This window comes from Mauremys mutica, chromosome 12, assembly GCF_020497125.1.
Source record: "Mauremys mutica isolate MM-2020 ecotype Southern chromosome 12, ASM2049712v1, whole genome shotgun sequence".
NCBI classification, from domain to species: domain Eukaryota; kingdom Metazoa; phylum Chordata; order Testudines; family Geoemydidae; genus Mauremys; species Mauremys mutica.
Window position 1 is genome coordinate 11,143,559 of NC_059083.1, and position 25,528 is coordinate 11,169,086.

Consider the following 25,528-nt stretch of genomic DNA (forward strand, 5'->3'; position numbering starts at 1 on the left):
TCTGCCTGCCAGCTGGGTTGCAGGAGCGCCCTGGCCGGCTGCAGTTAACTGTTTCTGGGCACCTCCGTGTGTTAATGCAGCAACCCCAGGTGTTAACCCACTCGCTCTTGGGGTTCCACTTGGAAGTTCTTTGTTATCACTCCCCTGTGATCGAATCGCAGCTCCCGTCTCCTCATGTGCTCTGTCACCTGGACCATTTTTAACCTCATCTGATTTACCAGTCCAGTGACAGTGTTGTTTGCTGCTTCCCCCTCCTGGGCACTCACTTCTCCCGTTCGGCCTAGGTGTCGGTTCAGGCTTTACCGGAGCCTGGATCTTATCCTACGGGTGGCCCCTGCCCGTGGCTTGTTAGGTGGCTGGTTCGGGTCATTCCCAATGTCCCCATTGCAGCCCCATTCCAGCCATTCCATGTTCCAGCTTTTAATTCTGCTCTGGCCACCACGTTCCCTTCCTGTCTCCATTGTTCAAACACTACAAAAGTGCCCAGAGTTTGTTGTTGCCCAGCAAGACCAGACCAGAGGGCGCCAGGTCCCTCTCTCCCAGGTTCTCTGCAGCTGTTTCCAACCGTCTGCGCTGTCCCGGGACCTGCCGTAAGGTATCATGTCTCTGCACTGCCGGCTTCCCGGGCTCTGCTGTGTCTCTTGTTTCTTTTCACTCTTTTTCTGTCCCTGTTACTAGCCCCGGGCGGGTCATCTTAACCATTTAACAGCCACGGCCATAGTTTGCAATATTGTCCATTTCTAACTCTTGTTACTTTTCAAGGCTACCGTCTTGGCCTGAGCCTTACAGATTTCCTGAGCAATCATCATGGTGCTCACTCACGCCCGATTCTGGTCTCTCTAGCAACCCAGGAGCACTTTCCCCTGCGGGCCCATGGGGCAGAGTTTGCAGCCGGAGCCGTCCGGGGAGAGGAGCGGTAAGAGGCGTCGTTAACTAATCTGACCATTCTGGGCCCTGGTTCTGCACGGAGCCTTCACTACATCAGCCAATAACAATGGCCCAAGTCCTAGGGTCTCTCTTCAGTGTAATGCAACATTCTCTCTGTAACCTCCCCCTTTCCCCTCTGAATCTGTCAGACCCACGCAGAACCCATCGTCTGCAGCCACACTCACCCACCACTTGCTGTTATGATATTTGTATTAGAGTAACAGCTAGAGAACTCTTTGTGCCAGGCACTGCACAGACACACAGCAAGATCAGGGCCCCGTTGTGCCGGGCGCTGCACAGACACACAGGGAGAGACAGTCCCTGCCCCAGGGAGTTTACAATCTAACTAGACAAGATGAGGACTGTTTCCCCTGTTTTACAGCTGGGTTATTGAGGCCTAAGGAGATGAAGGTTCAGATGTGGAGCTGGGTGGGAAAATGTCAAGACAATGTGAGTTCATAGGTAGATTTTAGAGCACGTAGAGTCACTGACCTTTATCACAAAGTGATGCTCAACCATCACCATAGCAGAGCTGGGCTCCATCTATCTCTGTAGCCCCCCATGCCCCCATCCTTCCCTCCCACAGACAGCAGCAGGTCTTGTATCCCCAGCAGCAGGTACTCCCCAGCCTTCCCAGGACAGGGGCTCCTAGCTGAGGTCTCTGGGGCCGGTGGGCCCATCCTGACGGCAGCTGCCTTTGCTTTGGAGGTGGAAGGAAGCCCGACGAGATGGCAGAGGAGGGCTCTGAGCTGGAAAGGGGCCTCCATGCCATCGTGGGCAGCTTCTACAGATACGCCGAGGGCTCCGAGGGACCCAAGGAGCTGGACCAGGCGGCTTTCCAGACGTTGCTCAGCAATGAGCTGAGCCATCAGCTCACGGTGAGACCCGGCTACTGGCTCCCCAAGGCAACTGGAGACATCAACCACTGGCTCCTAGCAAAGGGGGGGTGGAGTCTCTCTGTGACCCTCAGCCCTGCCCTCCAGCGCCCTGCTGCCCCTGCCCTGGGCTCCCCACCAGCTCTACTGGTGCCCCTCAATCCTGACCTACAGCCCCCTGCTGTCCCAGCCCGGGGATCCCCCCACAACTCTGCGGGTGCCCCTCACTCCCAACCCAGAGACCCCGATGAGCCCAGCCCTGGCTCCCCCCCCCACAGCGCTCTGCTGGGGCTCCTCAGTCCCGGCCCACATCCCCCTGCTCTCCCAGGAGTTAGCGCTGCTCTGCACAGCTCTGCCAATGGCACTAAATCCTGACCCCCTGACCCCCCTGCTATGCCAGACCAGGCTCCCCACAGCCCTGCCAATGGGCCTCAAGCTTGACTTGTATCTCACTTCTCCTTCGCGTGCGTGCACACACACACACACACACACACACCCTGTGTGTGGGGAGCCCTGCTAGTCTGACCCCCTGCAGCAGGGGGCAGCAGCGCGCACAGACACACACATGGCAGTAAAGCCCGTTACCGATCCACGTGCCCGATGGGTCCCCAGCAGTGACTTGCTGTTTCCTTGGTGAGCTTAGAACGCAGAGGACCGGAAGGCAGCGCTGGACATGTTTAAGACGGTGGATGCCAACAACGATCAGAAAATCTCCTTCGACGAGTACTGGGATCTCATCGCAGAGATTTGCCGAGTGATCCGGCGTAGCCATTATAACGAGTAGTGACCGGGGAGCTGTGTCTGGTGGGGAAACCGAGGCACATGCCTCAACGGGAAATGCCCCCAAATCCTTTGCCTGATGCACCCAAAGCAAACCTGCACCTCCCCCACTAAACCGTAATCTGTCTGCTAAACACCCCCACTAAACCCAGCGACCTTAATCTGTCTGCTTGCTGGGACCCCTCACCCCCTTCCCCATTCTGCACGTCTCATGCTTCTGCAGCTGCCCCTGTCCCCCTTGCCTGGATCCCACCCTGATCACCCCTCGGTCTTTGCTCACATGCTCCCCACCTTGTCACAACCCAATGGCCCCCTCCCTCAGGTCCCTTGGGGAGGCAGATCAGCATTGTATGTTGCTAACGTTGTTGCAAGCATCGCAAGGCATTTTGGGAAGGGTTAAAGGTGTGAGAGTGGAGTGGACGATTCCTTTGCAGGTTGCGAGAGGCCAAAGGGGGAGGAAGGAAGAGTGCAGAGAACGGGTTACCTCGACACTTCAACTCCGAAGAGAAGATGCTGGCCTCAGTCCAAGGTCAAGGCACTCGACAAGCTGAGCAGGGCCGCAGAGATTGCAAAAACGAGCGAGACGGCAAGGTCAGCGACGGGGAAAACAGCCTCACATCCGTGGAGCTGATGTGTTTTGGGAAAGCTGAGGAGGCTACAGAAAGCCGGTTTGGACTGGTACAAAGAGCACCAGGAACAGAGGACCCTGAACGAAACACCCCCAGAAGAACCCAGGACTTAAAAACGCTCCCGAGAGCCAAAGCAAGTCGGAGAAAAACAGCAGACCCTGGACAACACGTAAATGGGACAAGAACTCCTGTCCACCCCTCCCCCTCTTCTTCTTACATTACACCCCGGCTTGGCCAGCCTCAGGTAGTGCGGGTGTGAGTATGAAAGGGGGTTAGGGCTTGGGGCACTAACGCTTTCTTCCTTCCTCTGAGTGACATGGGAACCCCCAGCGCTCTCTGCTGCTGTTTTATTAATAAAGCTTTAAAACTTAGACACTTGGTGTGCTTCGTCATCTCCTCCCCTAACGATCCTGCAGCCTCAGCCTGATCACCTGACGCCTCAGGCAGCTTGGTAACAAAAATCTGTCACACTCTCCCCCACTGCTGGGAGTCACCCCGTACACCCCGAATCTGCCCTGGCCTCTGCTCTCCATGTCACCTACCTCCCCACTGGCTCTGGCATGGGAGCCCCACACGACCCAGCTCTCCGTCACTGGGATCTCTCCCCCATCCCCTACAGCCTGCTCTCCGTCACACTGACAGTTTTAAAAATCAAAATGGGATGTTTTTCTAGAGGATCGGCTCTTGTTCAAGCAGGGATTAATTCAGGGCAGTCCTATGGCCTGTGTTATACTGGTCATTTTAGCTTAGCACAGTGATCCCTTCTGGTCTTGGAATCCACAAGTCTATGACATAAGAACATAAGAATATAAGAACGGACATACTGGGTCAGACCAAAGGTCCTTCCAGCACAGTATCTGTCTACCGACAACGGCCAGGTGCCCCAGAGGGAGTGAACCTAACAGGTAATGATCAAGTGATCTCTCTCCTGCCATCCATCTCCACCCTCTGACAAACAGAGGCTATGGACACCATTCCTTACCCATCCTGGCTAATAGCCATTAATTAACAACCTCCATGAATTTATCCACTTCCCTTTTAAACGCTGTTATAGTTCTAGCCTTCACAAGCTCCTCAGGCAAGGAGTTCCACAATTTGACTGTGCGCTGCATGAAGAAGAATTTCTTTTTATTTGTTTTAAACCTGCTGCTCATTAATTTCATTTGGTGGCCCCTAGTTCTTACATTATGGGAACAAGTACATAATTTTTCCTTATTCACTTTCTCCACATCACTCATGATTTTATAGACCTCTATCATATCCCTCAGGCCCTGGTCTACACTATGGGGTTAGGTCGGTTTTAGCCACGTTAGGTCAATTTTAAAATGACTGCATCTACACAACCAACCCCGTTCCTTCGACCTAAAGGGCTCTTAAAATTGACTTCTGTTCTCCTCCCCGATGAGGGGAGTAGCACTAAAATCAACCTTGCTGGGTTGAATTTGGGGTAGTGTGGATGCAAATTGATGTATTTGGTCTCCAGGAGCTATCCCAGAGTGCTCCAGTGTGACCCCTCTGGACAGCACTTTCAACTCCGATGCACTAGCCAGGTAGACAGGAAAAGCCCCAGGAACTTCTGGATTTCATTTCCTGTTTGGTCAGTGTGGCGAGCTCAGCAGCACAGGTGACCATGCAGTCCCCCAAGAATCGCAAACAAGCTCCAGCATGGACCGAAAGGGAGATACTGGATCTGATTGCTGTATGGGGAGAAGAATCTATGCAGGCCGAACTCCGATCAAAAAGAAGAAATGCAAATATATTTTCCAAAATCTTACAGGGCATGATGGAGAGAGGCTACCATAGGGACACAGCAGTGCCCGCATGAAAGTTAAGGAGCTCAGGCAAGCCTACCAAAAAAACAAAGGAGGCAAGCGGTCTCTCTGGGTCAGAGCCCCATACATGCCATTTCTATGATCAGCTGCATAGCATTCTGGGGGGGACCCTACCACTACCCCACCACTGTCCGTGGACATCTGCAAGGGGGAAGTCTCACGCAAGAGGGAGGAGGATTTTGTGGATGAGGAGGAGGATGCACAGCAGGTGAATCTATTCTCCCCAGCAGCCAGGACCTTTTCATCACCCTGGAGCCAATACTCTCTGAAGGTGGGATCCCCAACCCTGAAGCTGGAGAAGGTACCTCTGCACATTTGTAACTACAGTACAGGGTTTAAAAGCAATAGTGTTTAATGTTTGATTTGCCCTGAAGACTTGGGATGCATTTGCAGCCAGTACAGCTACTGGAAAAGTCTGTTAATGTGTCTGGGGATGGAGCGGGAATCCTCCAGGGACATCTCCATGAAGCTCTCCTGGAGGTACTCTGAAAGCCTTTGCAGAAGGTTTCCGGGGAGGGCTGCCTTGTTCCATCCTCCACGGTAGGACACTTTACCACGCCAAGCCAGTAGCAAGTAGTCTGGAATCATTGCAGCACAAAGCATGGCAGCGAATGGTCCTGGGTTTTGGTCACATTCAAACAACATTCGGTCTTTATCTCTCTGTGTTAGCCTCAGGAGAGTGATATCATTTATGGTCACCTATGATGGGGGTGTTTCCATTCACCACAGAGTTCTTGTGTTAGTGGCGGGTTGTCATTATTAGTATATGCAGAACTAGCCAGGAAAAGAGAGACACATTTCTAACCAAGCAGGAGGTCACATGGACACCAAGACTCTATATAACACAATCATGAACCCAGGGCAAATCAGGTCTGACCAGAGGGCATAGATCTGGATGCGAACAATCTCACCATTGAGGGGTACATACTTATGCAGCAGATGCAACTGAGAGGCTGCCTAACCCAGGAGGAAAGGTCTCCTACAGAGCACTGTGAAACACAGCTTTACTGCAGATGTGAGTTGAATAAATACTCATGGTGAGCTCCCAGCACTGTATTACTGGGGTATCGTGATATCATTGCATTCCACTGTGGCTGCAACTAATGACTACAGCCAGGTGTGGAACATACCAAAGGGTGAAACGGTTTTAAAGGAATGAGCATTTCTCGCATTGACAGCATGCAAAGCATCAGCCCCTCTCCCTCCCTCCCTGTTGCTCCTGGATGCGCCGCCCTGCATGGTCTCTGGAGACAGGTGGGGGACGACGCTGAAGGAGCAAGGTAAGTTCTCTACCTGGGATGAAGGGGGACTTAGTGGGGCTCACGCTTTAGCCCTGGTGTGGTTGGGTGGTGGGGACTTAGGGAGCCTGTGCCTGGCTGCAGACCAGGGTTCCAGCCATGGAGCGTCAGGTGCCAACAGCAGGCTCTCAGGCACTGACCCCCAGCTCTTCTCTGGCCTCACAGCCCTGGCCTTCAGCCACGGGTCTTCAGGCTCCGACCCCTGGCAGCGCAGCCGCAGGCTCCAATCCCTGGCTCTCGCCTATGGCGTCAACCCCTAATCCCGGTGGCAGCCACTGTCCCCAGGTGCTGATCCCCGGCAGCACACTCCGAACCCCAGCCATGGTCGCTGGTCCTGGGTGCTGTCCCTGGGCTCCAGCAGCTCCCCAGCCCCGGCTGCCTGCCCTGGGTGCAGATCCCTGGCCTCAGGCTCCGGCGGGTGCTGGCTCTGGATCCTGACCCCTAGCCCTGGCTGCACAGCAACAGGTGTGGACCCCAAGCACCATCCCTGGTAGTGGCTGCTGGCCCCAGGCGCCAACGCCCGGCCACGCACTCCGATCCCCAGCCCTGGCCATTGACACTGGACACTGCTCCTGGAGGTCGACCCTGAGCTCCTGTGGGTGCTGGCCACTGGTGCCAATCCCTGGCTCTGGTCACATGGCATCAGGTGCCAACCCTGGGATCCAGCGGATGCTGGCCCTGGACACCGATACCTACCCCTTCCGCAGTCACGTGGCAGCAAATGTGGACCCCGAGTGCCAACCCCCGGCTACATGGCAGTGGATGCCAATCCCCAGCCCTGACCACACAGCAGCAGGTACTGACCCCCAGCCACCAATCCTCACCCCCCGACCATGCAGTAGCCAGGGCCCCTGGTCCATTGCACCTGGCCTCTGCTGCCTCCCCCAGGCCTGCATCCATCTTCCCTGCCCCCCGCTGCCTCAATCCCCACCCCATCCAGGTCTTAATTTGCCAGGACTTGCTGTGAAAAGTGATATTAACAAACACACAACTGGTGATTAGCAACTTTAACAAGAGTCTTAACACCAGGTGTCCTCTCTTCCCCCAGTGCTGGGAAGGGCTGGGCCCCAACTGGCAACACTGCTCTGCCAGGGCTCAGCCCTACAAACAGTTTAGGGAGTGTGAGCAGAGTCAGTGGCAAATGCTCAGAGGGTCTGGGGAGAGCAACAGCTCCATCCTGAGCTAGCCACCTGCACAGATTCATACAGCACCTAGCGTTTTCCATGTACGCTCCATCACAGGGCCCCACTTGTGCAGCCCTTCCCTTCTAGTGCCTAGGTTGATGTTCAAGTATCTCCTTCCCCCCTCACCCCGCACTCCTCTCCTGATCCCCTTCACCCCAACCCTGCAGTCCCCCCTGCTCCCCAAACCCCGCACTCTCCCAACCCTGAACAACTCTCCTAATCCCCTTCCCGCAAACCCCGCACTCCTCTCCTGATCCCCTTCCCCCAAACCCCACACTTCCCCCTGCTCCCCAAACTCCGCACTCCTCCATCCTTGCACTCCTTTCCTGATCCCCTTCCCCCCAACCCTGCACTCCCCCCTGCTCCCCAAACCCCGCACTCCTCTCCTGATCCCCAACCCTGCACCTCCCCCTGCTCCCCAACCCCCGCACTCCTCTCCTGATCCCCAACCCTGCACCTCCCCCTGCTCCCCAACCCCCGCACTCCTCTCCTGATCCCCAACCCTGCACCTCCTCCTGCTCCCCAACCCCCGCACTCCTCTCCTGATCCCCAACCCTGCACCTCCTCCTGCTCCCCAACCCCCGCACTCCTCTCCTGATCCCCAACCCTGCACCTCCCCCTGCTCCCCAACCCCCGCACTTCTCTCCTGATGACCTACCCTGCAACTCCTCCTGCTCCCCAACCCCTGCACTCCTCTCCTGATCCCCAACCCTGCACCTCCTCCTGCTCCCCAACCCCCGCACTCCTCTCCTGATCCCCAACCCTGCACCTCCTCCTGCTCCCCAACCCCCGCACTCCTCTCCTGATCCCCAACCCTGCACCTCCTCCTGCTCCCCAACCCCTGCACTCCTCTCCTGATCCCCAACCCTGCACCTCCCCCTGCTCCCCAACCCCCGCACTCCTCTCCTGATCCTCAACCCTGCACCTCCTCCTGCTCCCCAACCCCCGCACTCCTCTCCTGATCCCCAACCCTGCACCTCCCCCTGCTCCCCACCCCCGCACTCCTCTCCTGATCCCCAACCCCTGCACTCCTCTCCTGATCCCCAACCCTGCACCTCCTCCTGCTCCCCAACCCCCGCACTCCTCTCCTGATCCCCAACCCTGCACCTCCTGCTGCTCCCCAACCCCTGCACTCCTCTCCTGATCCCCAACCCTGCACCTCCTGCTGCTCCCCAACCCCCGCACTCCTCTCCTGATCCCCAACCCTGCACCTCCCCCTGCTCCCCAACCCCCGCACTCCTCTCCTGATCCCCAACCCTGCACCTCCTCCTGCTCCCCAACCCCCGCACTCCTCTCCTGATCCCCAACCCTGCACCTCCCCCTGCTCCCCAACCCCCGCACTCCTCTCCTGATCCCCAACCTTGCACCTCCCCTGCTCCCCAACCCCCGCACTCCTCTCCTGATCTCCAACCTTGCACCTCCTCCTGCTCCCCAACCCCCGCACTCCTCTCCTGATCCCCAACCCTGCACCTCCTGCTGCTCCCCAACCCCTGCACTCCTCTCCTGATCCCCAACCCTGCACCTCCCCCTGCTCCCCAACCCCCGCACTCCTCTCCTGATCCCCAACCCTGCACCTCCTCCTGCTCCCCAACCCCCGCACTCCTCTCCTGATCCCCAACCCTGCACCTCCTCCTGCTCCCCAACCCCCGCACTCCTCTCCGGAGCCCCTTCCCCACAATCGCCTCCTGCCCCGCACTCCCCCGCGGCCCGAGCCTCCCGCGCCAGGCACTCGGTGCCGCCGGACTCCTACCTCCAGCAGCTGCACGTAGCTCGCCGGGAACCAGCCGCGCAGCCCGTCCTCCTTCTGCCCTTCCCACCAGCCGCCGTCCGGCACCTGCAGCAGGGTGAGCTGCTCCCCGGCGGCGAAGCGCAGCCCCTGCCAGTGCCGCTCCCCGGAGAAGGGATAAAGCGTCTGGCAGCGCGAGCCCGACATGCTGCGCCGCAGAGCTCCCACCCGGCGCTGGCAGTGCGGAGCAAGCGCGAGCGAGCGCGAGCCGCCCCCGGGCCGCGCCCCCAGCCCGCCCCTCCCGCCCGGCCACCGCCTGCGGGCAGCGCCCCTCGCCGCTCGCCCCGGGACCGGCCCCGCCTGCCTGAGGGAGCGGCAGAGACTCGGTTGGGAGTGACACCGGGGGGGTGATGGGCTGTGTCGGGGGCAGCTGTGGGTGACTCCTGCGGGGTGTGTGTGTTGGGGGGGGGGTGATGGGCTGTATCGGGGGTAGCCCTGGATGAGTCTCGCCGTGTGTGCGTGGGGGGGTGATGAGCTGTATCGGGGGTAGCTGTGGGTGACTAACGCAGGGTGTGTGTGTGGGGGGCAGGTACCTAGCGCCTCCCTCCCCCGCAGTCTGTAAGAGAACCTGTGTCTCCCTGTTTGGCTGCAGACTTTAAAGCCTATCATAAAGTATCCACATTTCCTCATATAGTGTTTATACAGACATTTCACAATGATATTAAGCACCAGGGGGTCATTTGTTTTCAGAAAAACCTCACCCCGTACTCTCGTATAATACAGTACTATTGTATCCAGTCAGTTGATTCAGTTGATTATCACATGAAGTTCAGACCAGTAAATCTTTGCAATGGACCCTTCTGAAAAATAAAACCCAGAAGAGCTTCTCTCTCCTGCTGGGCGTAGACACCAGGCTGTCTTGTCCCCCGCTTCTCAGTGTGAGCTTTGATGGGTCTGTGTGCGGCTTGAATGTAAACTGAGTTAAACACACAGTCCTTCACTTAGGATCAATCTGTTTAACAACTCCCCCGGCATATGGAGTTTGAACTCATTTTAGTGACCATTCCAGTGTATGTCCATAACTCTTAGCAACCATCACGTACATATATCACACAAGGATATGAATGGTCAGAGAGTTATCAGTTTTCAAATGATACCTCACAATGTGTATTTTGCACAAAGATTGTTACAGTCGTGTGTAGGGTGTGAATACTGGGGTCTAGTGTCACTGCACACATGGTCTGTCGGCACCAAAGATGAGGAAGAACTGGGGTATGATGGGGAGCCAGTCTAGGAGGCGGGGGGACAGGGTTCAGATGACCAGTCGCAGAAACACAACAAGGAGAAGGACGCTGGGAACGGTGGCAGACAGACTGGCACCATTCGGACTGACAGTGGTAGTGAAGTTCACCACCTTGAAAGTCACACCAGGCACGTTCTCCTGGATCCAATCGTTGTGGGCGTTCGGGCGGTTGTAGACCCCGAGGTAACCAGGAGCAACAGCAAGTTCATAAGGAGATGGCAAGCCTGCTGGACAGGCAATAATTAAAGAGTCAAACAGTCCCTGGGTTGAGGAGGTCGTTTTGCTGATGTTTACAGGGAGCTCCTCCCGAATGTGGGGGGGCAGAATGGGAGGAAGCACGAAGGGGCTTGTTTGAAGATTTAACCAGGGAGTGATGGGGGCTAGCATCATGGGCCATGCAACTGCGAACACTGTGTGCCCTTAGCCCAGGGGTGGGCAAACTGCCCTGTCTGCAGGCGCCGCACCTGGAGCTCCCATTGGCTGTGGTTCCCAGCAACGGGAGCTGCAGGGGCGGTGCTTAGGACACAGGCAGCGTGTGGAGCCTCCTGGCTTTCCCTATGCATAGAAGCCGGATTGGGGATGTGCTGCTGCTTCTGCGAGCCACACGGAGACATGGCACTCACGTTTTTGTCGCTCTTATCTGGACTCTCTGCAATTGGGCCACATCTTTCCTGAAAAGTGGTGCCCAGAACTGGACACTAGACTCCAGCTGAGGCCTAATCAGTGCGGAGTAAGGGCAGAAGAATCACTTCTTGTGTCTTGCTTACAACGTTCCTTCTCTTGCCTCCATATTACAAGTGGCAAACAGAGGGAGACTAACCCCAGGTTTTTAAAAGGTATTTAGGCCACATAAATCCCATTGGTTTCAATGGGAATTAGGAACTGAAATCCCTTTAAAAAATCTGGCCCTAAGTGATTTGCTCAAGATCACAAAGGAAATCTGCAGTGGAGGCGGAATTTAAACTCAGATCCCTCAAGTCTTAGATGAGTGCCATAACCTCTGGACCATCCTTCCTTTCTCCTGTGTGTGTCTAATGACGTGTTTCTGTCTATCTAACCCCAGACATAACCATGTCTCTGTCTATCTATCCCCATAGAAAAACATCTGTCTGTCTAGTGTCTACCTGTCTATCACCTTTTCATAATTAAAGCAGGAGCTATGCTACGTATAAGAAGTCAATTAAAACCACAAACTAGGAATAAACTCTGATAAATTCAATAATCAGCATTCTTGCTGAAATCAGTAAGATTATGTTCACACTGGTTCACTGTATATTAACTGAAGAGATATGAATGAAGAGCCAAGTTAAGCAGCGGGAGCTGAATTAAAACTATGGGTGAGACCCTCATGCCTACTCTGGCTTCTTGCACAGCCTAAAACTGGAGTTCTGCAGTGGGGAAGCAGAGACAGCAAGTGAGTTTGGAAAAGCTTCCGCCTCCAAAGAAAAGGACCCTAATGAATACCAAGTAAAACATCTCCCTCTCTCCCGTGCTCACATGCAGTATCTTATCATCCTGTACAACCTATGGCTACAAATCTCTATAATTTACCGTGAGTGACTGGAGACAGTGGCAGGACCAGTCTGTCCTTCTCAGAAGATAGTTCATTAGCAGAGTCATAAAGCAACTTCCTAGAGAATCTCCACCTAATGGGCCACAATGAATTGCAGGTCAAACAGCATCAAGAAAGATGATTCCCTTGGAAGCTAGGTGGGTCCTGATGATCCTGTTCCTTCTCCCGCTTCAAACTAAGAAGAAAACTCAACTATGCAAGAGAGATTTCATTCCATTGTTGGTGTGTATCCACCCCGAACCCATGAGACCTTCCATGGGGGCAGAGAATGGTGCACTGGGGAAGCGCAGTCCATTCTGTACTGTCTTTATTCACAATATTCTCTCTCCAGAGCTGTCGACTGGGAATATTTCACCAGCACAAAACTTACTCTGGGAAATTTTAAATGAAAATGTTTGATATTCAAATAAATGAAGCACCTTTTTAGAAAGAAAAAAAAAGAAGAAAAAACCCTCCATTAAACAAGATTCTTTGAAACCAAGGGGTCTTGCCCCAGCATGCGGAGCCTGACTCGACTACATGAGGTCCCTTCCACCCTACATTTTCATCTTCATATGCACAGCGTATGAAATCTTTTAACTCGTTACAGCACAATGGACCAGACACGCGGTTGGTATAAATCACCATAGCTCTGCTGATGCTGATGGATCCGTGACAACTGACGCCAGGTGATGATCTGTCCTGATATTCCCAAACTCTGACATGCAGCGTTCAGGATAGTTTAGGCAGTTGGTCCCATTTCACTGCAAGTTATTTTGTGAGAGAAAACGAAGACAACATTTTGGGGTCAAAAGCATCAGCACTTTGAGAACAGAAAAACAATCTTTTCTCTTGGTTGACAGAATGGATTTCGGAGTTTTCCTCGGGTATTAGAACTGCAAGAAAAATTGACCTCTCATCTTAGTCTTTGCCCCGTAATGTTAAAGCTTGTTGCAAGATAGAGATCTCTCTCTCTTGAACTCAAATGGATTGTGTAATGGGAGGTGGGGTTTATTTGTTCTGCCAACACCAGGGGACAGAATTCCTCAGAGCTCTGAATCACAAGTCAGGCACAAGCGGAGTGAGTGTGTCGTTAAAATACCAGTTGCATTTCCTGGCAGCAGGAGGTAGTTAGACACCAATATATGGTCTTCAAATATTGTTCAAGTTCTTAGACATGTTGATGCTTCCTTTTGTCTTTCCCTCTGTTTTATGCAGTTCATGTATCTGAAAATCCCCCCTAGCAAGAAGCACGTCCAATCACAAATACACTTAGAGGAGCACGGCAAGATTTTAATCAATATCTGCCAGGATTAGAGCTGTGAAGACGGTTTCTTTCAGAGCAGCAGGACTAGACGTCTGGATGTTGCACAGCCAAAGGGCAAGGAGCATTCTGCTGCTGAGCGCTGAGCGAGAAGGAACATTTGCAGCAGCAGCATGAGAGGGTCCAGGACTCCAGTAAAAAGTCAGGAAATGCACCTGCCCGTGCCCGTCCGATTCAGATCTCGATTGAGTGCTGCCAAGGCCCCCAGCAAAGAGCCTGTCCTGCCACATGCCATTTAGCTGAGCCCTGGTGGGATCCTTATCAGGCAGGATAACGAGGGTGATGCTGCAGCTGGGAACAGGGAAGATCCTGCCAATGGCCCTAAAGGCCAGGATGTGACCTCACATCAGATCAGGAGGACCAGTTTGGAGACGATAGCAGTGAAAACTCTGCAGAGGGGGATGTGCCTGGCCAGAGACTGGAAGTCCACGTGGTTACTGCAGCTCTCTAACCCCTCCCTCCCATTGTTTTCTAGAGAAATTGGACTTTCAACACTGAGGATTTGGTAGGTTATGGCCAAATCAGTTACTGCCCTGGATATTATGCCCTTCATTGCTGTGTGTGTCTGGGGGGTTGTGCAGATGCCACAACATTTGCATGGCCTCCTCTCCCTTCCCCTCCCCTCCACCAGCCTCTGCTGGGCACAATCCCAAGTGGATGCAGGGCACTGGGGTGGAAAGGTTTTGCAAAAGCCAGCTTTGCTGTTTATCCAAGAGTTCAGAGTATGGGCTGTACGGCTTGTGCTGAAGCCCACGGTCGGTAGCAAGTTCACAACTAGAAATCAGTGCCCCTCGGTCCGTTTCACCGCAGGCAGGCAGGTGGGGGTGGAGGGGTTCAAACACGGCTTGGATCAATGCTCTCCATCCTAGCTCAGGCTTTGGTTGGTTTCCTTCATTTCTCTCCCAGTCCTGGTAACTTATTCTGGAAAGTTTCTCAGGCAGCAGGAATTCTCCATGGCCTTTCAGGAGAACTGGGAGTGCAAACCTGCTCAGGCCTTCATAATAGCCAGGTCCCTACCAAATTCAGGGCTCACTTTGACTAGTTTACAAACCTCTGGCCTTGAAATTGACCAACGTCACCATTTCGATGTTTCCACCTGACATTTCATGGTATTGTAACCATGGGGGTCCCGATCAACCTGGGAGAATGGGGGAGTTCAGAGGTTGTTGTGGTGGGGTCACAGCATTGCCACCCTCACTTCTGTGCTGCCTTCAGACCTGGGCTCCAAGGGCAGCAGCCAGCAACCTTTCTGAAGCTAGAGGAGGTTCCCACATGTGCAGGTGGGGCCCTGCTGTTGGCAGCACCTCAGCTCCTACCGACTACTTGGGAGCACCTTGGCTCCTACCATTTTCGGGGCATCCAGAGAAATGGACCCTTGAGCCCCAGAAAGAACTGCAAGGGAAGCCCTGAGCACTCACTGCAGAGGCCAGGCAGAAGCCCCGAGCCCAGGCACCTAGAGCGCCAGCAGGAGTGGGGAGGGGCATGAAAGTCCTGAGCCTGGTGCCCCAGCACTGGCTGCAGCCACAGGGGGCCAGAAGCTCTGAGTCCGGGCACCCAGAGACGTGAGTGGAGCAGAACTGCCAAGAGCAAAGCCCTGAGCCCAACGCCGGGCTGATGCAGCGCACTCACTTCTGCATTGCCTCTGCAGGTGCGTCTGATATCCCCACGGAGAGGAAGTCCTGTCCCCAGCCGGGCAGAGAAACAGCTAGGAGGCCCCTACTGGGTTCTCCTGGCTGAGGGGTCCAGCAGGACGGGGAGATCGGATTTCACAGGGCAGGGCTAATTCGATCTAGCCAAAAAAGGCACAACAAGAACCAACAGCTGCCAGCTGAAGCCAGAGAAATTCAAAGGAGACTTAGGCACACAGTTTTGACAGTGAGGGAGACTAGCCACTGGAACAAATTACCCAGGGGAGAGGTGGAGTCTCTGTTTCCTGGTGTCTTGTCGTCAAAACTGCCTGTCATTCTGGAAGGTGCCTTTTAGTGACTTACAAGCAATTGGGCTTCATATGGTGCAAAGTGCGTGAAATTTCATAGCCGGTGAAATAGAGGCCACATTAGGAGACTGAATTGTTTCATAACCTCTATGAAAAGCTCAGTGTGGGGTGCGGAACAGACTCTGCTGTTTTGCTGGGTGGCCTGGCTGGTCCCCAGAATCAATAATGAGCAAGTGGGGTGATCCAGGCTGCAGCTCAAACATCCAGCTGGGCTGGCCAGGGGCAGACATCAGGCCTGCCAGGGAAAGGTGGGTGCGGCAGTGACTTCACAAAGGCCTTTGGCAGGAACTCAGCCTATTGGGCAAAGATGATGAGGCGTCTGTGACCTCACAGAGCTCCCTTGCCAACAGCCAGGCAGGACAGGGATGCGGGGCAGGGGGAACCTCGGAGAGCCCTGTAGCCTTGCTGCAGCAAGCCTCCATCTCGTGGTCTCTCACGAGAGAGTCTGTAGGAGAGAGTCTGTGCGTGTGTTTCTCATTTCTGTGTGGATTTATTTCAAAGATATTGTCATCTGTGTAGAAGGTAAGAAAAAATACAGGCTCTAAATACAAGATAGGGGACTCTATCCTAGCAGATTCAAAGGCATCACCACCCTCCTAGGGAAAAAGTTTGTGCTAATATCTGAGCTTTCCACCCTGCAACTTGAGAGCATTGCTCCTTGTTCTGTCATCTGCCAGCTCTAAGATTTCGTGAGAATCAATCTTTCATTAGGAAAATAATTCAAAAACGCAAATACAAAACACTTTGAGTGAAATCAACCCCTCCTGATCTTTAGTGTCTGGGAGTGTGGGCCTTGGGGGCCAGACTGAGACCCTCATGGGCTAGTAACACCCAAGAAGCCAGTAAAATAATTCCAGTTCTCTTACCATCCAAGCCTCCCTAATCCAAGGAACAGCTGAGGGCTGAGGGAGACAGAATGTCTAACTCATGACTGAAAATACAAAGATGTGTTATTGGCTTTGGTTGGGGGACAAGTAACAAATCTGTTGGGATTCTTGCCCCAAACAACAATCGCCCATTGTCCTTTAGAGCACGAGGACCCTAACGCGCCTGACTTGCTCAAATCTCTCTCCTGCTAGGGCTGAGAGAATTTTCTCCATCCCCCATGATACCGAGGGAAAGAGAAAAGAAGTGACCTCTCTGGTCACACAGCAAGGGCATGCCAGAGCTAGAAAGAGAAGCATAAGAAAGAAGTTGTATCAAAATGTTTTGCATTTCAAACTAACAAATTTCTTAAACAAAGGCAATTTGATGTGTGGTTAGTGAAGTGAAATGATACATTCTTGTCTCCACGAGTTTCTAGATTGATGAACCAGTAGATCTATCCCCTAGTTTTTATCCCTAGATTGAGGGAGGAAAACAAGTTTGCCTGTTTTGTGAATTCCCAATGGCTTTCTTGAATTTCAACAAACTAGTTGATTGAACTGAACGATTTGAATAAACTGAAAGGAAGACAATATTTTCTGCACCTTTCAAGGAAGCTACTGCTGCCCAAAGCTGGGTTAGCATTTCAGCTAGCTTTGCTTCCGGGGCCTTAGCTATCACATCAGTGGTGCGACTGTCTGAAAAGCTTGGCAGTGAACATGTTCTACTGAATGTTATTTTTTCTCTTCTATTTAAATTATTTAAAAGATTGTCATAAATTGGGCCCTTATCAGAGGTTGTCAATTTCCAATATAATTATGACAGTGAGGGAGACTAGCCACTGGAAGAAATTACCCTGGGGAGAGGTGGAGTCTCTGTTTCCTGGTGTCCTACCATCATAACTGGTTGGGAAGGTGCCTTTTAGTGAATTACAAGCAATTGGGCTCAATAGCGTGCTAAGAGTGTGAAATTTCATAGCCCGTGAAATAGAGGCCACATCAGGAGACTGAATTGTTTCACAACCGATGCCTCTATGAAAAACTCAGCGTGGGGTGCGGAACAGACTCTGCTGTTTTACTGGGTGGCCTGCTTGCTCCCCAGAATCAATAATGAGCAAGTGGGGTGATCCAGGGTGCAGCTCAAACATCCAGCTGGGCTGGCCAGGGGCAGAGGTCAGGCCTGCCAGGGAAAGGTGGGTGTGGCAGTGACTTCACAAAAGCTTTTGGCAGGAACTCAGCCCATTGAGCAAAGACAATTAGTTGGGAATTGGTCCTGCTTTGAGCAGGGGGTTGGACTAGATACCTCCTGAGGTCCCTTCCAACCCTGATAGTCTATGATTCTATGAGTGAGGCCTCTGTGACCTCACAGAGCTCCCTTGCCAACAGCCAGGCAGGACAGGGATGCGGGGCAGGGGGAACCTCGCAGAGCCCAGGAGCCTTGCTGCAGCAAGCCTCCATCTTCCCTTTACCAGTTAAAGGTTATGAGCAGACAATGGCTGGAAGTTGAAGCTAGACCAATACACACTGGAAATAAGGCGAGGAGCATTTTTAACATCAGAGTTTGGAGCAATTCACTGAGGGTTGTGCTGGATTTTCCACAACTGGCCTCTTTTAAAATCAAGCTTGGGTGTTTTACTAAAAACCTGTTCTAATTCCTATGGGAATTATTTTGAGGCACATTCTATGGCCGAAGTGAAACAGAAAGTCAGACGACAGTGGTTTCCTCTGGGCTTGGAATTAATCTGTGACTCGCTGGGGGCGTTTGGAATGTGGCCATTTTGCTTCCCTCTTCCTCCTTCCCTCTTGTCCCTTCTTCTCAATTGGAAAACGGGTCACCAGAAAAGCCTGATTTCCACCCTGTGCCCCTTCCATTAGTGCTATAAGCTGAAGGGCATTGTGACTTGAGAGTGAATTCAGCCAGTCAGTGCTAACTCTCCACAGGTGATTTGCATAAGTCAGTAAATGAGCCTGCAGGTTTCCCTGGGAGCGATGCCCAAGGCAGGGCTCAGGCTTCGGATTTATGCTCAGGGTTAATGGAGTCAGGGAGCGACAGGTGGCTGAGTTACCTCTGGTGTCACAATGTTACTGCTCAGGTTCCTCTGCCTGCTGCACCACCTGGGCAGTGACTGTCAAGGGGAAGGTTTTGTGGATTTGAAACTTAGAAACCAGGAAGCGCAGGAGAGGAATGGCTTAGAGAGTTTGGCAGTAAAATGTAGGTTTTGTGGCAATATCCTGTGCAATTGCTACTGGATCCGGGATGGAGACAGCATTCCTGCCCCTCCCACCACCTCTTAGCTGGGCCTACATAAAAGAGACTAGCTAGAGTTTTGCACACTTGTTTGTTTGAGGCTGAGCAAATAAGGCCCAACAGATTACTGCTAGGATGAATTTTGCTGCCTCCTCTCCTTGACTAGAATACAAGCAGTTTCTGATTCTCTCAGATGAAGTAGTTCTTTTAAAATCAAGGGCAAGACCAATCAGTGGCTTTTTCACAGCCCAACCCCAATCCCCCCAAAAGAGATTTTATTTTTATTTAAACTGGGTGTTTTAAATTTATATTGAAAACGTTTTTTTTTTAAACTTATCCAGTATAAAATTTGAAATGATGACAAGTGATGTTAAGGCCTCTAGTTGCTCCAGCCTATTAAAGTAATTTAAATAACTACATATATGAAGAAGTCCATGTTTGCTGCCAAGTGTCAGAGGAAGTCAAAGCACTGAACTGTTGGAAGTCATTGCCTAAGCACCTGGGCGTCCAGAAGTTATTGAAACACTCAGCCAGATTTTGGCAGCACTAGCCTCTTCTGCGGGTGCAGAAAGAATATTTTCTTCATTCCAGTTGATGCAGCTACTTCATTCAAATGTAAGAAACTGATTGGGAGTTCGAAAAGGATGAAGGCTTCTTTTCCCCTTGTAAAATATGAATAAAGGCTAGAGAGGAGGAGGTGTGAGCTACTACTTCTAAAATCTGGAAGGACATTATGAGCAGGAACAATCAGTTCAGGGCACGAACTAGAGATACTTCTTTACCTCAGTTTGTTTGAAATGAAACCAAATGGTTGAGTCAACCTTTTTGTTTTTCTGTATCCTGCAAAACCAGCAAGTCAACATGTTTGAATGGATCCCTATTCCTAGCATCATAGAAGACTAGGGCTGGAACAGACCTGAGGAGGTATCTAGTCCAACCCCCTGCTGCAGGCAGGACCAACCCCAACTTCATCATCCCAGCCAGGGCTTTGTCAAGCTGACCTTTTAAAAACTTGTAAGGATGGAGATTCCACCACCTCCCTAGGGAACCCATTCCAGGGCTTCACCACCCTCCTAGTGAACTAGTGTTTCCTAATAGCCAAGCTAAGCCTTCCACAGTGCAACTTGAGACCATTGCTCCGTGTTCTGTCATCGGCCACCACTAAGAATTTCATGAGAATCAATCCCTCATTAGGAAAATAACTCAAAAATACAACTACAAAACATTTGGAATGAAATCAATCCACCCTGACCTGTAGTGTCTGGGGGTGTGGGCCTCTGAGGCTAGACTGAGACCCTCATTGGCTAGAACCACCCAGTGAGCCAGTAACAATATCCACTCCTGTTACCGTCCAAGCCACCGCAATCCAAGGAACAGCTGAGGGCTGCAGGAGACAGAAGGGTGCTGAGAGGGTCTAACTCATGACTGCCAACCCAGAGATGTGTTATTGGCTTTGGATGGGGGACAAGGAGCAAATCCGTCAATCACTACAACAGGTCCCACTCGGAGCCAGGGAGACTGGGAATCGAGTCCTGCTGGCACTTCCCAGCTCTGGCTTTCTGGAGGAGGAGGAAGACCCCAGCTCCCCTAGCTGACCCTGAGGCACCTTCTGGGCCCAAATGGAGGTGGCCCCGGGTACAGCTATGGAGTGTCCCAGGAGCGTTCCGCTAGTGGCATTGTATTGTTTTCACAGCCAGTTTCGATATCTGGTGTCTACCCCTTGCCCTGCTGGCAGGGCATTGAGCGGCACCCGTTGCCGGCCACCTGGGTGTGGAGATTGAAGAGGGTGAAGAGAGGAGCAACCCTGAGCATCTGCCATCCTGCTCCATCTGATCTAGAATAAGTAAGTGGAGTTCTCCAGAACCATCCCCAGTGTGGTGGGAATATCCCACCACTACGGCTCCCAGCCCGTCCCTTGTCAGGGTTTGTTCCCCAGGTTGAGGGTTCCTGTGCCCTGGGGTGGGATGTGTCGGGAGGAGAAATTGCCTCAGCAAAGGGGAGGTGGGCAGGGGAGCAGGCAGGCTCGTTAATGAGAGGCTGCTTTGAAGCCAGACTCATGGCTGCTCCCCACTCTGTTCCAGGATGGAGCGAATCAGGCAGATGCTCAGGAGGAAGGCCGGGCAGGTGGCTCCACAGCCAGAAGACGACATCAGGCAGCCTGCCCAGGCGGAGAGCGGCCCCTCTGTCCCCGCGGGCGGGGAAGAGGCTCGTGGCCAGGGGAAAGGGAGGAGCTGCTTCGCCTGCTGGAGGAGGCGGAACACAGTAGCTCCTCTAGCTGACCCTGAGGCACCTTCTGGGCCGAAACGGAGGTGGCCCCGGGTTCAGCTGTGGAGCAGAGAGCCAGGGGAGGGCAGGAGCCGGGGACGGCAGCTCTGGGGCTTCCTTTGCAGGAAGCCAAGGAGCCAGGAGCTGCGCCCCAGGGCCCAGCAGGAGCCGCCAACCACCATGGCAGCTGAGGGGCCCTGCGCCAGCCCAACCCTGGCCCCCGAGGAGCCTCCCGCCAGCCCCAGCCTGGCCCCAGAGGAGCCTCCCGCCAGCCCCAGCCTGGCCCCGGAGGAGCCTCCTGCCAGCCCCACCCTGGCCACAGAGGAGCCTCCTGCCAGCCCCACCCTGGCCCCGGAGGAGCCTCCTGCCAGCACCACCCTGGCCATGGAGGAGCCTCCTGCCAGCCCAGAGCAGGAGTTGAGTGACTGCGGCGCTGCAGACACCAGCAGCTCCGCATTCTCCTGCGGGGCCAGAAGCTCCTCCGTGCGGTCTGGCAGCCCTGTCTTTGAAGGCTCCTTCTTTGGAGGTGAGGGGAGACCCAGGGGAAAGGGAGGAGGACTGGGGCGGTGGGGGACTAGTAACACCCTGTGCCCATCGGCTCGCCAAGGCGCCGGGACTGACCCACGTGACCCCACTAACACCAGTGGGGGTGGCACAGACACGCCCCATGGCAGGGGATGCTGGGCGGAGTTGGGGAGCTCCAGCCTCCCTGATCATGTTGGGGTGGGGGGCTGACTGCCACAGGGCCCTGAGGCTGATGGGGCTGAGGGCGTCTCTGGGAGGGGCAGGGTGGGGCCCTGGCCGCCATGGGGCTCCTTACAGAGAAAGGGGAAACATGGAGCCTTCTCTGTCCACTGCATCCCCCCAGCAGCAGAAGGGATTAAACTTTCTCCTTCCCTCCCTGGTGCAGATACCCCCAGTGCCCAGGTGTCGTGGCCTGAGGAGGAGGAAGAGGAGGAGTGCGAGGAGGAGGAGGAGCAAGACATCATCTTGGTGATCCAGCAGCACCTGCAGGGCAGAGCTGAGGTACAAAAATCCCCCAGCTGCGCTGCCACCCAGTCTGTCCTGCTCCTTGTTCCGTCCCCACCCAGGCAGGGGGTCTTGCACAAGAGAATCCCTCACCCCCAATGGGGGGACACATCTCCTCTGTTATCTGGCACCCCAAAGTGGGGACATTTGTCCCACACAGGCCAAGGTCCTCGCAGACACTGTCCAAGTTCCAACCCCTGTCTGCGCAGGGAGACACTGGTTTTGGGAAGCGGGCGGCTTTCCCTGTCCAACCCCATGGAGGTCCTGAGCCCTGGAGCTGGTTTGGGTCTGGGGTCCAGGGCATGTGCCTTGATCCTGACGTGCTGTTCATGGATCAGGGGTTCAGAGGGGATTGCGTTACCCCTCCGTGGCTGATCCCAGCCTTCCTTCCTCTCCTCATTCTCTGATCTCCTGCCTGGACTCTCCCGGGGATCCTACCTCCCACCCATTGCAGTTTGGCTGATCCATACTCTGCTGGGTACCAGGCCCTGCCCAGAGAACTGCTCAGAGCAAGGATTAATGAGGCAGCAGGCATCCGGCCATGAACTCTTGCTAAGTGTCCCTGGAGTGATGTGAATGGGAGAGGCCAGGATGCGCCTTTTGAGTCTTGCCAGGGCTCCTGGAGAATCCTCCTCATTGTCCCCTGACTGCTGTAGCCCCGTGTCCCATGACTGACGGGTGCTCCCTCTTCTTGCAGGCTCTGCACAACCGCCATTTGCGGAGCCTGGACACCATCCTCAGGGGCTGCCTAACAGAGACCCCCACCGTGGAGAAGCTGCAGCACCTCCTGGAGGTGAGTAGAATGGACGGTCTGGGGTGGAATTGCCTCTGAGCCCTGTGGGAGGGCAGCAAAGGAGAGACTAGAAGAGCCACGTTTCCATTGTGTCCTCCCAGCTTGGACCCAGCCGGCCACACTTTCCCAGAGCTGCCAGCGCAGGGGGAAGGAGCTGGGACTGTCAGCCAGAGCTCTCCACGGTTGCATTAAGCACTAACAGTGAGCACCAGGCCTGGCTGGGGCCTGAGAGACTGAACCCCCTTTTCAAGCTCTGCGACCGGGGCTCGGCTACTCCACCCTGAGCACAAAGTCTCAGCCCCTTGGGGAGGGGGAGAGGCTGGTTTGTAGAGCATGTACGCCTGCCCGCTGACCCTCCCCTGCCTCCTTCTCCCGCAGCACATCCATCGCTCTCTCCTGGCAAAAAACACCCAGGAGAGAGCCAGGGCTGTCCAGACCAGCGCGGCCCTGCTCCAGTTTGCTACCTCCCTGCCTGGATTTGACGTAAGTGACCTCTGACCCCAGCGTCCTGCAGAGTCAAGTTCCTCATCCCCTGGCTAATTGGTCCCCCCGGTCCGTAAGGGACTGCGTTCCATAGGCCGCTGGCTGGCAGGGTCGTGCCTGGCCCTTGTTATTCTGGAGCAGCGAGGCAGCGAGTGCTCAGCGAGGGCCTTTGCCCTGCTCCCTTTGCTCCGAGCTCCCTTGGGGACAGAAAGGAAGAGGGCTGTCGCTCCTCTCCCCCAGTGCCTCCTACAGAGGGGTGGGAGCAGAGCTCAGGTCCAGGGGCGCTGGGGCGCTGAAGGGAGAATGGTGATGGATTCCCCTCTCCTTCTCCTTCCACCAGACCTCCTCCACCTTCTCCAAGGCAGGTGAATTTGTGCTGCAGCTGGGTCTCTGTGCATACCACCCAGCCAGTGACATCAGTCGGCATGCCAAGGGTGGGATCAATTGGCTGCACAAGCTCCTGCTCCAGAAGAGGGGTAAGAAACCCAGCTGGGCAATGGGACCCCATGGAAACGAGCCTCTGGGAGACTAGCTCCAGCTGGCCATTGGGACGCCTCTAGAACTAAGGCCTCTCTGCTTAGACCCGCTGTAGCGGGAAAGAGGAACCCCAATAGAAACAAGGCCCCTCCTTTGAGACTCCCTCTGCTGGGCAATGGGACCCTACAGAAAGAAGCCCCCTCCTCTGAGACCGACCCCAGCTTAGATGATGACTCCTTCTATCCCCCTCTCTCTGAATTAGGGAGATGAGTGTGAAAGTGCCAGGGAAATTGGCTGCTTTATCTCAGAGCCCGGCTCTGTCCCCCAGCCCAGGGAAATCAGCCCACCCCATATGGGGCAGCCAGCTCGTGAGGGGACAGGAACGGAGCTATTGAGACACATGGAGGGAAAGAGCCCGTCATGAGGGCAGGGGCAGGAACAGGCACCACAGGAGATGGACACAAAGCTTGTAGGGTGTCACCAGTCAGGTAGCCAGGGCCAGATCCTGACTTCAGTGGGTGTGGGGGGTTCTCAGTATTAGACACCCCCATGAACAGGCACCCACTCCCAGAGCACAATGACCGTAAGGGTCACATGATTACTGTGAGGGCTGAAACAAATCCCCCTTCTGGTACTAACCCGCCTGGCATGGACCCTGCGATTCCATTGGGCCGCGGATGCCAGGAGGAGCCTGGCCAGTGTGTACCCAGAAGGAAACAGGCACTGAAAGCGGAAGGCCAAACCTCCCCAATGGGTGTGTCTTTCTCTCCCAGGGCTCAAGACCAGGAAGGCAGCAGACCTGTGGTGCCAGGACGGGCTCCATGACCCCAAGCGCCTGGGATATAGAAATCTGGCCAGGGTGGGAGAGGTAAGGACTCTCCGCCGGTGCATTGCAGCAGCTCAGGTGTGGAGCTGTGTCCCGCTGCAGTGAGTGTGTCATGGACACAGGGCAAGAGCCTGCTCCTTATTTCCACAGAGTATGTGAGGCTCCTGGGAATGTCCGTGGGGTGAGGCGTGGGAATGATCCAGATCTAAAAGACCCCGAACCTCTAGTGGGTGAGCTGCAGGAGCTGTCGCTGCTGGGAGCAGCAGGGGTCCTGGGCTGTCTGTGTGAGCTGGGTTCCAGAGCGCGCAGACACATTCCCAGCATCTCATGGCACCTGCGGTGAATCCTGCTCCATAAGAGCTATTGGAGGCCTCAGTGCCTGCAGCCTCCTACTGAAGGGGGTTCCTGGTCCATGGGACCCCAAAGGTTGGCTGCCCCAGGACTCTTCTCCACCTTGTGAGACACTAGAGGGATTTGGAGCCTGGTTCTGGGCCATTGCAAGGGCTCTGGTTCTTTTGGTTTTAGGTCTTCGGAGAAATATTCACCGAAGACCAGAAGAGGAGTTTCCTCCAGGCGGGCCTGCTGGCCATCCACCACCCCCACAACCGCATCAGCCATGCTGGCCTGGTGCTGATGTATTCCATCGTGGGGGAAGCCGGCCAGCTGCTAGAGGACGAGGTAACCAAAGAGGGGTCACCTGGGTAGAGACCCCCAGGGCCTTTCACCTCCAGGCCATTGAAAATCGCTCCCATCCCATCCCCATGCGCTGACCAGGGAGCAAGGAGAGGGTGACCCCAGACAGGTGCCATTGGTCAGTGCCAGCTTCTCCCCTGAGCAGCTCAAAGCAGGGCAGCCTGGCTGATGTGGTGGAGTCAGTCAGCAGAGGCTGCATAAGTGCCCCATTCACCAGAGCCACTGCCCATGGCATCACGTTAAGGACATGGGGATCCCTTGGGGAAAGGTGTCCACTTCCTCTCACCCCCCGGCACTACTGCCCAAAGCCTCCCAGCCCTCGGCTGGAGGGGGCGAGGGTGGCTGAGGGGACTCCGGGGAGCGGAGCTGGATTCCCGCTGGGTTGGGAGGTAGAACAGTTCTCGCGGGGGGACTGAGAGGAGTGG

At 54.5% G+C, this 25,528-nt stretch overlaps 1 protein-coding gene and 1 long non-coding RNA gene across 4 annotated transcripts in view; both read left to right on the forward strand.

Moving 5' to 3' along the window:
* The first annotated feature begins 459 nt into the window (after nt 1-459).
* Nucleotides 460-25,528, forward strand: part of LOC123345649 (protein S100-A16-like) — a 294,793-nt gene continuing 269,724 nt past the window's right edge. The window contains exons 1-4 of one of the 3 annotated variants that reach the window (XM_044982648.1): nt 460-595; nt 844-916; nt 1,636-1,805; nt 2,446-3,582. In XM_044982648.1, the coding sequence (XP_044838583.1) occupies nt 874-916; nt 1,636-1,805; nt 2,446-2,586 (354 nt within the window). In that variant the 5' untranslated portion in view covers nt 460-595; nt 844-873 and the 3' untranslated portion in view covers nt 2,587-3,582. Of the gene's footprint in view, nt 596-762; nt 917-1,635; nt 1,806-2,445; nt 3,583-25,528 lie in introns of those variants that run through there. The other 2 variants (XM_044982651.1, XM_044982650.1) reach the window with 2 other exon arrangements.
* On the forward strand, nt 21,768-23,050 carry LOC123345673. Its single transcript, XR_006572846.1, has 3 exons — nt 21,768-21,828; nt 22,529-22,624; nt 23,003-23,050. It is a non-coding gene; the product is annotated as an uncharacterized LOC123345673 (long non-coding RNA).